Source organism: Anopheles funestus, chromosome 2RL (assembly GCF_943734845.2).
Source record: "Anopheles funestus chromosome 2RL, idAnoFuneDA-416_04, whole genome shotgun sequence".
Taxonomy (NCBI): Eukaryota; Metazoa; Arthropoda; class Insecta; order Diptera; family Culicidae; genus Anopheles; species Anopheles funestus.
Window position 1 is genome coordinate 65,664,715 of NC_064598.1, and position 17,751 is coordinate 65,682,465.

The 17,751-nt window shown below is 39.2% G+C and overlaps 1 protein-coding gene across 4 annotated transcripts in view; it reads left to right on the plus strand.

Moving 5' to 3' along the window:
* Window positions 1-17,751, plus strand: part of LOC125765581 (protein mothers against dpp) — a 36,848-nt gene that overhangs the window by 10,837 nt on the left and 8,260 nt on the right. Inside the window, exons 1-2 of one of the 4 annotated variants that reach the window (XM_049430888.1) lie at window positions 11,936-12,026; window positions 15,922-16,219. The exons of 2 other annotated variants lie outside the window; for them this stretch is intronic. In XM_049430888.1, coding sequence (XP_049286845.1) covers window positions 16,159-16,219 — 61 coding nt within the window. In that variant the 5' untranslated portion in view covers window positions 11,936-12,026; window positions 15,922-16,158. Of the gene's footprint in view, window positions 1-11,032; window positions 16,220-17,751 lie in introns of those variants that run through there. One more of the 4 variants, XM_049430886.1, reaches the window with a different exon arrangement.

Consider the following 17,751-nt stretch of genomic DNA (forward strand, 5'->3'; position numbering starts at 1 on the left):
ATCAGCCGAACGCGGCAGCAGCCAGCAACAGCAGATTTTGAAGCGAATCAAATTTGGATCCGTTCCTAGAAACTTGATCACACCTGCATTGTGGGATTTGACTGGGTTTTTTTAATTAGCATTTTTTGTAGAAATATTAATGAAAACGGTGAAAAAGTGTTCTTATTACTGTATGAAATTTTTTACAATTTGGTGATGCAAATTTCCATCTAAAATTGTGCGGAAAGCCAAGAATGTTTCATTATTACTGATGTATTATTGTAGTGTAATTTTGAGGGGTGATCGATGAATGATAAGCATGATAAAATTTGCATTAACATACACTGAAACTTTGGAAGGGGTGTATGCTGATTACAAAGTAATTTCTCCTAGCTTAGATTGATTACAACAGCAAGACGATAATGAGTTAAAGCCCATTCGGTGCAAAAGATAATTTTTCCAACTATCACTAATCAACGATTGTGTGCAGTGAAGTAACAACATATCAGGGAGCAGTTGTAAAGTGTAACCATTATTAAGCGATTGTAATTGTTGGCACGATACACAATCATGCAATAATGACTCCATGCTTTCATGCTACAAGGAAGTTTTCGTACATTGATGAAATTCGTCAAGGATAACGTTTCCATGTTGCCATAACCTGCAATGCTGAAAGATGGCGACAACAAATGGATCAAAGTGTGAAGAGCGCGCGTGTGCAAGAGAACGAGTGGCGGGGATGGAAACAGTTGGGGTTGAATGGTTGGCCGCATAAAAAGCTAAAACTTGTTAACGATTTACCCCTTGAATGTTACGAACGGCACATATCGGTCGCCGGAAGGCAGGACGTGCGGTTTCGAACAGTCAATTACGTCAATGGAATTGTAGTGTGCAAATGCGTGTACCCCCTTTTTCCAGCGTGTTTAAGGCGTAGTTCTGAGGAAAAGTTAGCACGGTTAGTAGCACGATACACTGCGAACTACAGGGGAGAAATGATTCAAAATGTTACAAAGGGGAAGGTTTATATTAAAGAACATTGGGCATACTATTTCTTGGAATTGGGAGGCTAATATTTTATTAAACATAATAATATAATAATGAAGCAAAATTGTAACTTCAGCAACATTAATCTTCTCTTTGAAACAACTTCGAAACGACTATAAACATTAGCCAAATGAAGTATCATTTGAAATTAAATATCTTTCCACTTTTTGATATCATTTAATCAAATTTAATGCATTGTTACCTGCCTTCATGAACTAAATTGTGGTACTCGATTGTAATATTTTTTAGTATTGTTTTTTAACGAAACTCTGACTTCAAATGACTTTTTATGGAGATAAACATTTCACCTGCCCTAACTTTTTCTGTATGTTTTTTGACGTTTGGCGGGTTATCTACTGGCTTTACATACAAAAGACCATGTGAAAATTATCATGTGGACAGTTTAGATTGTTTTGCTAACAAAAATTTCGATCAGCTGCTCGAGAAATGCTAAAACAAAGCATGTTTTAGCAGGTTTAACCGAGGTCTGTTTGACCATGTTTCCTATATTTTGGAAATGTTAACAATCTTTCCATAAATGTTTGTTTCAAATATTCATGTTCCGAGGCAGACATAACTTGGTTTTACTTCAACACTCAAATTTGCTCGACTGACTAATTTGACAGATACTGACTTCAATTTAATCTTCATTGCTTAAAGTGTGGTAGGCCCCTGTACTGGTTATCTAGTCTTCGAAAAGGTTTTTTTTTGTTTAGGAAAACACATCGAAAATATGCATTTCCACATGGCGATGCGTTTGCTTCTTGGGCTTTAATTTTGTCATTTGTCTTCATGTTGATGTGAAATTCAGAAAAAAAAAATTGGATTTGTTTTTTTGATTCATTAACAAAATGGTAACAGTAGATCAAATTAAAGTTACAAAAAGTTAGGTTTTGTTTTTCGAGATTTGAGTTCAAAAACTTTTCGCCTATTTCTCCCCAGCAATGTTATCGTCCAACAGTTTCTTTAATTTATTCAATACTTGGAAGTGAAATTGAAGACTGCTTGTCGTTGATTTTATAAAATGTTTATCACTCTTTATTACAACAAATCTTATACTTCGGAACAACTCGACAAACGTCAATCGTCATCCAATTATCATGCCAAACCATGTAGAGACCCGTCGTAAGCAGTGCAATCACTCAGCAGCTGCGGGTTGCCGCACTTTAAAGTGCACAACTTACAAACACACCGGATAGAGACGGCCTTGCATATCGTGTGCGTTGTTGCAATCTCGGCTTGTTGATGATGATGAGCTGTGTGCAAGTGTGTGTCCTGTAAGTCTATCCAGAAGTAGAAAGAAGGTGGAACAAATTAGAATGACATATAACGGCGTCGGCAGTAGTAGCCGGCATTGGCACGCGTCGTACTTATTGGTGTGGAATCAAAGTGGAAGCGCGATTCCTTCACGACTAACGTCACGGTCTAACTGTTGTTGATGTTGTGGCTGGGAGATGGATGTATAAATCGGTGTATGTATGTGGAAAATGTTCTTGAGTTCCTGAGAAGCTGAAAGAATAGTGTGCAAGTACATGCGCTTTTTAATGTAGGTAGAAATGTATACGTCTCGTGCTGCCCGAATGCGTATTATGAAGTTTCAATCGAGGAGGATGATGGAATTGATTGAGAAGATTGAGTGATCTTGCGATATTTTATTATTTTTCTCTTAATTCTTTAGAGTAGGTATAGAAAAAAAACGATAGGTTGACTGACAAGTCAGACCTCAACATCATTCGTTTGCTTTTTACTTGTAAATAGAGGGATGAGCCAAATATATATGCTAGAGCGAATTCTTTAAACTGAATCTCGCAAACGAATAAGACGGTAAAAGGATAAAAAAACTGTACCGAATTGGATGTTAAATCGTGTGTACAATTGATTGAATATCATCAGATAATTCAGTAAAGTTGATTGTGTTTCAGTATTAACTGTTGCATTTACGTTATTCGTTTACGCGATTCACGCTGAGTTCGTTCTAGTCAATCTATTGATAAATTCTGTATTTTTTTATTATCTGTTATATATATTCTTATTGTTTTTTTGTTTCTGCTTTCAAATTAAAATTTTCAATTAAAATTAAAAATGTAACACTCAGTTATTAGTTATTAGATTACGAGACTTTTCGTTACACCGTTAATGATTCGATGTCGAAGAGATAATTGTAAACCAAACTCCCGAACGTATTTAAGTTTTCTTCTTAAAGTTTCTTTTAAAGTTCTGTCGGCAGGAATAAATATTAGAAAATAAATGTACGTTTTAGTACAGTTTACTTGCCTAGGCTCCAATTGCTCTTCGCTATGCATGGTACATGATGAACGATTAAATCACGCTTGAGAAATAAAATCATATGTTTTCTAAACAAACTATGCTTGACAGGTAATCGCTCGTAAAACCTTGCCTAACGAGCAACATTTATGATGTCGTATTTATGCACCAAACTGCTCACGGGAATTTGTGGTTACACGCGGGGTTTGTACAGCACTGCGGCAACCTCTTCGGAAACATTCGAAACCGTTTCGCTTTTCTTGGATGGACGTCTGTCCACTGTCTGCTACCGTTACTTCGATTCATCAGTAAAACTGTTTGCAAAAAAAAAAACGAAACTAAGAAGCACATTGAGGAAGGCGAGAGATTGTACGTCTGGACGTGTATGGTTTGTCGTGTTGGTTGTTGCCCACGGTTTTATGCAGTCTATTCTTCAGTTTGTTTTGCTTCTCTCTGGATCATGCACATTCGAATGCAGTATTCACTGGTGTGTGCAACGTATGCTGCGACGCTTGATGGTGGCGTTCGCTCGTCAGGACCATAAGATTATGATGGAGCCGTTTCCTTTAAGTGCTTTATAAATATATTAAGCACAGCGGTTGGTGATGCTGTGGCGTGTGCGATACTTTTTCTGTCTTTCGTTCGCTGTTCGCCTTGATGTGTGTGTTTGTGGCTGTTGCGTTAGGTTATGTCTGAAAATGTGGCCCTGGAATCTCGGACATATCATCTTCCACTCCCTGACGCTATAACTCCCTCAATTTCGGGACGGAAGCATGAGTCGTAAATTTCTCTCCATTCCCTGACACACAGCTTCTTCGGCGGAAGGAAGCGAAATATACATTCAACCCTCCACTCCGTATCATAAGCTGACTGCCGGAAGCAATCGCAGCAAATTGCTTCATCGTAAGATCATTTCGTCGTGTTGCATTATTTGGCGTGAAGGAGGAATCCGCACAGCTCACTTTAATTCACTCTTTATTGTGGACGATCTTATCGTTACTGTTTTCCTTTTCCCCGGTGGGCACGCATTTGTTTTGAGATTTCAGTGCACTTTAAATTTCTTCAGCCGAGGTTGATGGTTTGTAGTCTTAGATCCACGAGCGTGGCGTCATTACATAATTTAATAACGAGCAGCTAGTAAATGTGTCCAACATTAGTAGCCAGGTTATGTGTACTTTTGTCCATTTGGGTAAAGCAGAGGAGCAAACGCGTATGTTTATATTATTTTCCGTGCGTGTATCGACTCCTCGATCGTGTTGCGGTATCTTTCCGTCTTCGGGCGTTTAAAGACGTCTAAAAATGGAAAAACATTTAGACAGTGTGTATTTTTGCGCTCAGAATAAGGAAAAAACGATCATTCGAATAAGGAGAAAGGAGAATGTACATCGATGAATAAAGTCAGACAAAAAAAAACAGGGGGAGAGAACGAAAAACCTCAACACTTGGAATGGTTGTGGTCGCCAGGCTGTCGGCAATTCGGGCGCGTGTCCTCGTTCTGCTGCTGCGCAGCGTCCAGGATGGGGTTGAAGCGGCATCCCTCACCTCGAGCGATCTACCTTATCTCCGCGCCCAACACCTGTTTATCAGACTCAGAAGTAACTGTGTTATGTCCCATCGACGCGATCCGTTAGGTGCGTGCATTTATGTTACTGCAGTGCTCAAGTACTCCCTGCTCCACCAGTGGAGTGGAGCGTAAAATGGAACGCAAGGCGAGCATATGATTTGTCGTTTCCACTCCACCCTCATTTACCGGCTACCGTCACTGGTCGCACACCCGAGTGCAGCAAGCCAGTTGCATGCCGTGGTCATCATGATCGTATCATTTATGGTCGATTATTATGCCCGCAGCTTCTAAACCCCTGGTCGGTGTGGTCCCATTGGCTGCTTCGCTGGTGCCACGCGACCACGATACGATGCGACAGGCACATTTTGTGGTCTAATGTTCCCATTTGTCCATGCACTTACGTGACACGATAAAGGCATCATTTAGTGTCGGTGCTTAAGATGCGATGATTTTTTAATGATAACATGTACGATCATGCGAGCAAATGGATTAAATTTACGAAGTGAGGATTAGATTATGTTTATGATGTTTTGCTATACTCAACACGTTTATTTTATGGTTGTTTTATTTTTATGAATGAGTTTTTCGTTTTTTGGAATGCCTTTCAAACAAGCGATCAGGTATGAATTTATTCATCAAATGTATGCATCTAAATTACTACAATTTTCATGCGTATCGATCATTTGTAAGATACCGTATAAATAGCAAGTGATTTTGTTGTTTTGGAGGCGTGCTCAACATAAGCGATTGCATCCGATGAAACCAGAACTGCAACACCGAACATGCTGCTCAAGTACCTGCTATCAGGGCGCATTCCTGCTCTGACCTGTTTTTATTGGCGCCTGGTCCAAAAACAGAAACTGCACAAATCCACCTTCTCGATATACATTCCACCCTTCGAAAGACCCGAGCGAAGCGCTTTCCCGCTTTGCTGCTCGGTGCACGAGCGACTCAAGCTTCAAACGGTCAAAACGGGTAGCTCTTGGCAAGGAGACGATCGATCATTGTAGTCGTTCCATTTCTTGGTGCATCTTTCATCGCAACAAAAGTGTTCGGTGTCGTACAGATGGTACGCCAAGGTGCGTGCGTGATACAATGAGACTGTTCATCGGCGCCAGATAATTGATCTGGAGTTAATTTGTTCCGGATTAGGAAGCAATATCGAAAAATTGCGCACTGTTGATACTGGTATCTGTTGAACTTGCCTTTCCAATCACAGTTACTTAGTTACACGCATGATTCGATGAATACGGATAAAACACATAAAGGCATCATTGAATGGTTGGAATCAAAATAAATTCTTGGTGGTAATAAGCACTCTCCTGGATCGTAAAGGTGATCATCGGTAGCCATTTATGTTATTTTGCAAGCAAAGATATTCCTTCCAAAAATGAGTTATATGAGTTGCTGATGGTTGTATTAAAGGAAATTGATTTACACTGGGATGTTCTCTCTCGTTTGTAGGGACATCATCCGCATGAGTTTTGATAGGGAATATAGGGATCATTCTCATTGTCAAACGTCTTCTCAAACGTCACGAAAATGTCACTTGAGTATTATGATTTTCCGTTTTTCTTCCCGTTTGGCATGATCAGACGTTTCAAAATCGATGGCAGATTGATGTCAAACGGAATGTCAAACATTTGCATTACCTGAGCCAAACGGTAACGCCGTTAGACAGAAAATTTTCCCTTAGTAAAGTGTAATGGAAAGTTAAATTTTCAGTTAGAATTTACTATAAAAAGTGAATATCAAAGTTGTTTTGTTCTTTTGTAACTGATTCTCTCTCTCTTCTTGGCTTTAACGACCTTACAGGTCACGCCGGCCATTTCTGCCTTACTAGACTTATTTTACCACGTAGCCGGATAGTCACTCCTTGCTACGGGAGGGCGGTCCGGATGGGATTTGAACCCGGTCCGGCCGAGTGGACTGGCGCCGTTTATCACATGCGCCACCGGGCCGCCCTCGGTGAACGAAACGAAACGAAACAATAAATAATTTAAAATTTCAAGCAGCAACTACAAATGCCTACGCAGGAACAGCGTGCTTTCGGTGATGAAAGCAAAAAAATTAGCTCAATCATGCTAAATCAGACAAGGGATTTCGACTTCGCAAACACTGTGAAACAACTCTACAAACAGTTCGGAGCCCGTGAATCCGCCGTGTTCAAACGGTTAAAGAATTTGCAACTGGAGAAAGAGCCACGAGTATAGAGTGTACGCTTGCCGTGTAAATAAAAAAGTAATATCATTTTGGGCAAAACGCAACGCATTGCATCAAGTACCGCCTTGTAACCGTCTGGTCTATGAAAAAAGTTTGCCAAACAAAAGTGATGTGGCCTATGAAAAGAGTTTGTCAAACCAATTTAGAGATGTCAAATTTAATTCTGTTGTTTACAAAATGATTCGAAAAAAATGGAACAATATTGTTAAAAGTATAAAGAAGAGTGTTCAATCTAATTACAATCCAGTCTGGTGTTTTCTACGTCCATTTTTGATTCGATAGCACTAGTCGTAACACAACGGCTATGAAAAACAAAACTATTCTTTACAGAGCTGTCGTATAATAGAAGCGTGGCGATACCAAGGTGATGAAATAAGGTGTGTTCGGCAAACAATTTATTTTGTTTGGCGTAGTTTGTCAACCAGAATTTTGACAGTTCGGCATACGATTTGACGTTAAAAGTGTAGCAAACTTTTTCATAGACTAGCCGGTAACGGGTGGCAGAAATGCAAATTTGCTTCCCGTTTGGTTAGAGTCTTTTCGACGGGAAGTTTTCCGTTTGTCACTCAGAATGAACGCTTATGTGCACTAATAGATTGATGGTGTGATTTTACTAATTAACAATTATTTTTCATTTAAATTTGTTTACTAACTCGCGTTTTTGTGTTAAATATGAAGCTAAACGAATTCTTGTTGTTCTCGCTACGTATCAATAATATGTTAATATAAGTCACGGTTGATTTTTTAAATGAAACTTGTTTTATGGGCAAATACTCTCGAAAGATTTGTCAATATTTTAAGACCTATGAATATTTTTTGTAAATAATAAAATCAGCAAAGGAATTTCTTCATATGATCAACTAATTTGTTAATACCGTTATATTGAAGTAAAGTGACGAACGTATCAGAAACGAACGAATTCTATTACTTCGTTTAAATCGCTTTTTTATAACTCATTTAGGTATGGTCATTTTAGGTATGGTGTTGGTAACGACAAGGAAGATGTTCGTTTGCTGATCACGTAGGAGTAAATTAATTTCTGCTGTTGAACTGCTGTCGTTCTGATAAGGGTGTCAGCTTTTATCAAAATGCATTTCATGCATTTTCTTTTTTGGTGAAAACACATCGAACTGAAAAGTTTCCAACAGTTTAAGGATGGTCTGCTCCTTTCTCTTTTACATCACACCTTATTCGTTTCTATTGGAATTGGTTTGATTTATTGAATATTTTCGATATATTCATGCTTGCATATGTATGCTGTACTTATACGAAAATAAAAAGGCGATCGTCTACCACCGTCGAAGATGACGAACTTCGTTTTTTAGTGCGAATACGTGCACTTGCATGCAGTCCTCAACAATATCATTGACCTCATCTCTTGCGGACGCTGGCCAACAGGGCAACGAGTTGCATCTTTAGCGCCATGCGCCTTGTCGTTTATGACTGACTGGCTGGGTTGGTTGCCACGGCATAATGTTTGTGACATCGCTGTGTTTGCCGGGCCAGTGTCGCCAGTAATATGTTTTGCCAGTATGACACTCTCGTTACTCCACCGTTCTACACGATCTACACGATGTGTTTCTGATCGTTCTTCCATTCCATCCGATTGCCTTTCCGTAGCAAATGTTGCTTTCTCTCTGATTCTATTCTGCGTTCGGTGTCCATTTTTCGCTTCGACAACATTCGTCTTTTGACGCCGTGACGTGCTGCTGGGGTGGCACAAATCGAGAGGATATGCCTCAAATGTGATGTGAACGCACGTTTTATGCACAGGCGCGCATACTGCACGGCTTGATCGCGGTAGACCTGTCGGTCTGTGGCTGTGCGTTTGTATTTTTGCGTTTTATGACGCAAAGGTGTGCAGACGGCGCAACAACGTCTGCCTTACATCGCGGGGATAGCTCGCGCACTCGATGCGTTGTCGTCTGGGATGCAACATTACGCTGCTAGAACGAAGATCACCAGTACTGTAACGTGTGTTGTTGCTTGATGGATCGATAAAATGATCGACAGACGGAGGTATGATTGCACAAGATGGAATAATAGAAAGAGTGAAATCATTCTCCGTGTTGTCATGATATGTTCATAGTTTGAATTTTTTTTCTAATGTTTTTTTTTTATGTTTTCCATTATACCATGTATCATGATAAACATAACAGACTTTATATATTTGTTTAAAACATTATTTCCATCATCTTTAGCGAGATTTTTTTATTGCATGCAACAAAGGACTTCGTATGTTTCCCTTTATGAAAGAATAGAATTTTAGAATATTTGATTAAGTAGCTCAATCATGTTTTAATAGACAAAAAAAAACAATCTCAATTTATATTTACTAAAATGAACGCCTATCGACCGTATTCGCGCCTCACTGTGCAGTACTCTTTAGGACGTCTGAATGCTCCCTGGAGAGATCCTCTACTAAAGAAATGCATTTTTATGTGGCAGAAAATCGAAACAAGTCTAGAATGAAACTCATTGCAACTTTACCACAGTACGCTGCGTTGCTTCCATATTCGATCACGATCCTAGATCTATTTTTTCTTCCCACTTCTTCCCACATACGTATAAGGTGGGATCACAATTGAGTGCAAATCGATCATGAATCACAGATAAAGCAGCTTCGAACTTCATCGGGACGAAAGCGAATGATCATTTCCTCGCTTGTATTCTGGCACATATGCTGATGGGATTGCGTCGATCGTGCACACTGCAAAGGTGAACAGAATGGTGTTTTTCTAACACAGATCCGTCCAACCATTAGCGCACACTGCCGCCAGTGCCTTATAATGTTTTGTAGCATTTAGCTATTGCAAACAGTGTGTGTGTATCTTTTTTTGCATGTAACCCTTTGCCTTTATGGTAGCCAGTCTGCGATCTGGGATTGAGAGCTGTTCGCAATATGATGATTATTGCTCTTACTATGCTCTCGTGCATAGGGGAAACCTCTTCCCACACGAAAATTCAAAGTGCAAAAACGATTCAGCATGGCATATGATAAACACGAAGGCGGACAGCAGCAGCAGCACAACCGAACCCCTTCAGCTGTGATCGTGTAGATTTGTTTCAACTTTTCAACCTATGCTCTGCGCTCCTATGCTCGCTGAGAAATAAGTCGAATTGAAAAATATTACGCTTTGCGCATTGGCCGTAACTGATTTTGTTGATACATATTTTGTAAATCAACGAGGAGGATTCTGAATGCAAAGGAGTATCTGAAGTTATATATCAACGTAATCCGTTCATGTTTTGATTTTGATGGAGCCGAAGTTGTGGGGGCCATGTTTGGTTAATATTCCAGTACACTATTGTTCTTTTTAGTCACGAGTCTCAGTTTTTTTTTGTTATATAGAGCCCTGCTTGCGAATCTATAAATTGAATTATCCTTTTAAGAGGTTATGAAGCTTGTTATGAGTATGATTACTTAATTAAATATATTAATAGTTTCATTAGGACTGTAAATTATACACAAATTTTTACTTCATTGAAATCTATGATTCTATGGTAGGTTTTAAAAATTCAATTGAATAATACAGTGCGTAACATAAATATATAAACTTTTTTGATGTATGACAATCAATTGAAATTATTATTAAACGTCATTTATGAACTTACAAAATGTACAAAGAAATAAAAGGGAAATCTGGAGTTAAAAAATAGCTATGAAACCGAATAGTACAGATGTGTGCGTGTTAAGGAAATATAGTTTAATCCTTTTATTGTTTAAGTTATCAAATTTATTTTTCTTAAAATTTTTGTTCTTTTCTAAAAAAACATTTATTTGTACAATTTCGCTACACACTATGATCAGCCAACGAGGTTCCTTGTTTGATTTTAATGTACTTTAAATTGGGATTACTAAATAGTGCGAAGAAATCTAATAACTCATTAAAAATTTCAAATATGTAGTACATAATAATATATTAAAATTTTTTTGTTTGATTATTCGGCTATTTAATAAACCTCTATGCGTACACAGCATGGTAATCTGCTATGCTAATGCAGATTAAAAAGAATTGTCAGAAGTGCAAATATTGGCGTGTTAAAATAGAAATTCTTCCAACACGAATCACAAATGCTTCGCGAACAGTGTTTTGATCGGACCGGAAATTCCTTTACCTTGACGCGCTTGACGATACTAACGGGATTGCCGCGGTTTTAATCTCGCACCTATCGCGCTTTTATAAGCCTTGGGTTATGATCGTCAGTTTCACGCACAGCACATACACTCCGTTAGACGAGGGAAATCATATAACACCACCATTGATGAAAATTATGAGAGTGACACCAATGTGAACGTTGACTCTTCGTTGCAGAATCTCTTATAAGGTAAAACTGACCGATCGATCTAATTGGGTGGGAAATGAAGGGAAGAGTAGTACCCTTCTTGTAAAGTGTGCATTTTATTTCCTTTTTTTGCGTGTTCGAACGGAACCACCGATGGACGTATGGACGGTTTTCCGTTATGAACCATAGACTCGTCAGGATCGGTGCTTAAACATGAAACACAAGAACGCCAACAGGGAGCGTCCCTGTCCCAACCCGTAACGTCAACCTAAGGAGAAAATGCTAGGGTTCTTCCAAGTGTCCCATGATCCATGTATTTTATGCTGTTACGTTCGCGTGATCGATCGTACGCGACCCGCGTTCGATCGCGTTTAGATGGGCGAATCGAGGAGTGAGAGTAAAGTCGCGAAAGAAAGCGCCTAGTGCAGTGCGTTCGCTATGAAGAAACCGGGTAGAACGAACGTGAAGGAGAAACGTTCCGTTCGGTTTATGTGTTGTTTACCGTACGGCGAAGAAATCGAAACGACGACTAAGAGACGAGCGTGCGACGATGTTTGTTTCTCAGTTGCGCGCAGCGTTTAACGCCAATCAGTTCTCGATTCGATCGCGTTGCGTAAACGTCGCGTTTTCCGTTGCTTTCCGTGTGCCCGCTCATCGTTCGCTGGTCAGAAGTTGTGGATGATGTGTTGCTTTTTTTCTTGTGTGAAAATTTACCAACAAAAATGAATTTATCTCTGTTTTGTTAGATATCTTACCTGAACGCCATTACACCAACGGATTTTAAAGTGCGTTTACTTTTATCCAGCCTACACGAGCCGCTCTCAAGGATCGACATTAAATTGCCAAGAAATGGATTTCAATTGAAGTTCAATCAATTCACGATCGAACGAAGCAAAAAGGTTTTCAGTGGTTGTGTGTGATGGTGAAGTGGAGCAAAACTCTGGAATCGCTTTTCCGTTAATGGAATTGCATGTGAATTTTCAATTGATGGTTGAAGACTGAGGAGGAAAAACACACAAATGCTCTGATTAGTTTCGCGAATCCATGTTCAGTAAGATGCGAAAAACAAAACGCGAAACGTGTTAGTGTTCGATATTGCGAAATCGATTAGCGGTTCTCCACCTTCGGCGTGTAATAAGCGCAAATGGGGTTGGAGAGAACAAAAAAAAACCTAACGCATGCTTTGGAGATGATGACGATCAGGTTGATGATGATGATGGTGGTGTCGATCGGTGAAGAATGAGCGTTCATTTTCTTCTCTCGCTTCTTGAATTCGATACGTGGTGTGTATCTTTGGGGTGACGGCGGGCGCGGTATCGTTGGCGTTGGAGGAGGTGGTGGTAACTCTGGCGCCAACGCACTGCCAGTCGGCGTTGGGGTTGTGCGCGCGGTATCGATCATCAATGTTTGATTCTGATGCCGTTCTTTCCTTTCCATTCTCTTTCTCCAACCTCCGCCCATCGTGATTGGGCTCGTGATCCGTGATTTTCCAACGCTACTCCAACACGGTTCTCCACCACGCGATCATCTTCGACCGCATCAAAACGTGATTTAGAACAGATATTCGATTCTTGAGCGCCTAGTTCTATTTCCACAACTCCACCTTGCCCCGAACACTTTACGATTCCGATTCTGTGAAAGGTAGCAATCAGTTCAGTTGTGTGTACGTACTTTGTGCATGTTTGTAGTGCGTCGTTGGAGTACAAGAGTCAAAACTTGGGTTGGACCACGACACGGGGCGGGAGTGTTGGGAAATGAAGAGTGCCAGAACCAACAGGAGAGAGCGGGTCTCTTGCTAGTGAGTCGTCGGCGTCAGCGTCTTCGCCTTGTGTACGCCGAATATTTGTTTACTTTGTGTATCGTAAACGCGGAACAGCAGCAGCAGCAACAACATAACATAACGCCGTCCTCATCATATCGAGCGTTCGTTGCGCGCGCTAGAAAGAGGTGATGAAGTTACATTGGAGGACCTGGTGGATCGCTTAGTAGTGGAGGATACGGATTTGTTTATTTTGATTGCCTTTCATATTGACATTAGATATATCTCACAAGATTGGAGGTTTTTTTTTGGAAGGAAGAAAAAAAAGAAACGGCCAACAAAAGAAACAGCAGGCGCAAAAAAAAGTGCATAAAGGATGCCAAATGGTTTACGGTGTGAAAAATACACGAAAGAGTTAACTGAACTTTCATATTTTTTTTACCGATTCGTGGACACTCCTTTGAGTCTGATTGCATGTTTGTGATAGATTCTAACCTTTTCCTAATTTTCGCATTGCAAATCGACTGTGTCAATGAACGCGGAACCGAGCAAAAGCGGTTGCTACATTTTTCTAAATCATTCATCAACCAAATCATCAGCTCATCGATCATTTCATTTCCTTCCGAAACGTTACCAACTGTGCGAAATTTCGTGCCTGTTTCCCTTATCGTCGATCGGTTTAAATTTTTCGCACATTACCGTTCCCTCTAATCGCGGTGCTTTCGCTTCAGTTTCTGCCAAAGTTCCAGTTTCAAGCAGACTTTTTTTTGTTGGGAAAGTAAATCACGATCAGTTTAGCTAATTGGAAGCAATATGCGCAAAATGCTCGCTGCTGTCCCGGGGGCACATATTTGTGGTGATACATACGACGCGATACGACGATGATTTTGAGCGGCAATAAATCATCTTCACCCTTGCACGGCTTCCATATTTCGGAATTGGTAACTGGGCTTTAAGGGGTGGAAACCGCAAATCTTGGTTCTTTATCATCACACTTGTGGGGCGGAATCGAATTGCAGCAGTGCGTGGCTGTTTAGGGAGGTTCTTTTTTTTCCTCTTCTGCTACTACTTTCCATTTGCCAGAACATCCTCTTTTTAAGAGTTCTAATGTCAATCCGTCTGTTCAGTGGCGCCATAAATTATCAGTTAAATTGTTATGCTCGTTTTTATGTGTGGAATTACAAAATCGAGAGTTAAAATCGGAAGAAGCAGCACACACAAACATGATGCAAAATTTGGCCTATATTGATTTAATATTATGTACTATTAGGAGTACAGGAAGCTATTTAATTATTTTCTTTTTGTAAATAATTTTGTTTTTTTTTTAATTTTGGCTGCAAAAATTGAACAACTTCAATGTTTATCTTAACTGTGAAAGGTCATTGGTTTACTGTCACAGTTGGAAGACTAGGGTAGCTCCAATTTGTTCCAGTAATGAGAACCAAGTGATGATAACATTCGTCGTTAATAGTCCAGCATTTGGTCAACTTTGTTTGGCAGCTTATTGACCTAGTGGATTTATTGGCAAAAACGCGGAAGAATCCATCCCAACGTTTTCACAGCTGATAACCCTGAATGTAATAAAAATTTGTTCATATTTGAAATTAAACGTTCGATTATACGTTACGATTTGTACGCGATGGTGCCTTTTAGTTGTGATGTTGTTATGGTTCTCTTTTTAATTGCGGTACAAATCTAATTACGTAGGACAAACCATTATAAAATAAAAACCTCTTCATTATAGCTAAACACACCCTAGTACTCTCGTGACGATACCGAATGTGAAATAACAAAGATGGGAAAAGCAAAAATTTTTTTGTTTTTACCAATTTTTATATCCTTGAGATAGAATGTTTACCACGAACATTTATCGTGTAAACGATACACCGTACGAATGAAGCGATAAAGTTTATGATTTTGAACCTGTGCCTTGGGGCGATGGACGACCTTTCCAAATATGATTCCGACGTTATGGTCGGAGTTTTGCATCCTCCAATATCCGGTTTGTGGTGCCTGTATCCCACGAAAATGCGTGCAAATGTTTACCAAAACATGTCATTTCATATGCTTATCATCGTATGTTAACTGTTTGATTGTCACACATTTCTTCGTGGGTTTTTTTTTTCGTTTTGGTCTAAGTTTCCAAGATGTAGCAATATATTTTTGCATATTATTTTTTTGGGGTTTTATTTTTTTAATCCAAAATTTTAGATTTTGAATATCAAAAGTACTCAATTGAAGATACAAATGTAAAGTTTAGTTTTTAGGTAGTTTCTGTTGTAATTTACTCTTCAATATTTTTGTAAAACGATTCCAACAACAAAATGTCTTCGGTTCATTTAACGGGCGCAAAGAATGTGGAATTTTTCCTGCTACCGGGTTTTTTTTCTTTAAAATTTAAAAAGAAATATAGAAACATGTTAAGCATAATCTTCACCATCATCATCATCATCAGTGAGCTCACATCATCGTTTGTGATCGGTATCGTACAGATTGAAGAAAAAAAAAACGAACTGTCCGTTCGAGGTGAAATCCAATTATCGTCGTGATGGTTCACCTCATTCTTATTCGGGATTAAAGCGAAAATTAAAAAAAAAGAAGAAACATTCCACAGGGTGGGAAATATTCTGCTGGTCGTGGAAGACACGGAAGAAAAGCAAGATCCACGATCACGTGAATAAACCTGGCGTTCCCGGTGTTCGTTGAAGAGTGGCTGAAAAGGTGTTATAAGTGATAATAATCGTACCGAGCGATAATCTAAATTTTCTCAATTTGTTTCTTTACGATTCGTACCAACCAGATGATCAGTCGTGTTCGCAATGCGTGTATAAAACTTCTGAACAGTTTGTTACATTAAATCATTTTGCTTGATTGACAAAGTAAGAAAACTTGTTGTGTTGAACGTGTTACGAGCGTTAATGTTGCGTGCTTGTGTCGTGATTTTAAGTGCTGCTGTAGTGTGATTTTAAACTAAATAATTACAAGAAAATATAATTTCTTCGAGTTTGTTGAAACGCTTCAACATTGTAAAATTTCAATGCTTCATTCACTGGATTACAACACACCGTCGGGAGCAGAAATGGCCAACTATGGGAATGGTTAGTTTTTCTTCATTCTGTAAAAGCATCAAATATTCGGCGAAACATGACTACGGCAATATCTTTGCAAGGTGTTCTTTGCTATAATTTTAACCACAAACATACAAAAACAAAAAATCGAATCATCAAATCATGTTAGTGCAAAAATTCATTATGTTCTACAGGCAAAAAAATGGACCAATGTATGCATTTTATGTTCTTTCTTTTTTTCTCTCTCTCAACACCATCAGCATAGTTATCTGCAGAAAGATCTTTTCACCGAGCCCACTTAAAATGAACAGATTTGTGTCCTTTTGCTCGGTTTATATGCATCGGTCCAGTGGCTGGAAGGAACCGTGTGTCCCGATGATGTTGATATTTATGACTGAGCTTATACATGTGTGCCACATGCGCTTGCCAGAGGGGCGCACAGAAAACAAAATGGCAAACTGTTCAACAAAACAAGTACTCGTGCTGAGAACGTACGACGCCTACGTTGTACTGTCGTTAGTGGCACAGCTTTCGAATGCGTTATATTGTTTAATGCTTCAGCTTGTGTCAAACATAAATTTTCTTGATGTATCGGTATCTCTTTCTGCATAAATATACAGGGTGATATTTCAAGACAATGGGGAACTTTTTGGAGCGTATTAGATGTATTCGATTATCCTGAGGTTCACAATACGTCGAGGTATTATATTGGTTTATCGATTTTATATTTTGTTGATAGTTTTGTTTTCATCGTTCGATAAGTATAAATATTATTGCTGGTCAGTTTTAGAAATATATGTAATAAGAAATATAGTAAAAACACTATTTGCAAAACAGAACATATTGCTGACCTCAGCATCGAAATGCCTCTTATTAAAATGTCTAACGCACTTCTACGAATGTCGATCCGAATGCATCCTATATTGCGCGCTGCTTCTGGGGTGTTTTATTGCTAGATCGCGCAGATTAGTGTGAAACAAAGTGGTGCCTTAATCTGTCCGTCAGAGCAATAAACATGAATTAATGGTTGTTCGTTTGCCACCTCCCGGTGTCCCCGATCCCCGGGGTCCGGTAAACCGGGTGGGTACGAAGGTAGATCGCGTTTTGTTCCGCACACCTGTTTGCTGGGCTTTTTTTGCCTCTGTTGGAGTGGACGTTCGCTACGCCTGAGAACGAGTTATTAATCGATATTTTACAACCCCGTCATACGCCCCGAGAGAGTAAGCAGTGCAATGCTTTTAAGCGCGTACAACGCGATATGATGTATTGAAACTTCCCACCGCAATTATTGAGTGTGTACATTTGAAGAAAAAAAAATTTCGCATTACTTGACTACAAATTTATGAATAAAGATTTAGAGATTAATATAAATAAAACAATTTTTTTAAGTTTAACTTCAATAATGTATTAAAGGGATTACAGCATACAGATTCCCAATTCATAAATACAAAAGTTACAGAATTTGATACAGCAAGACCACGTCGAATGTCAATTACCACGTGTATGCTGAACTATTAAGTGTGTGTCCTTTTTATTACAGCCTGCGATTAATGTAATAATAA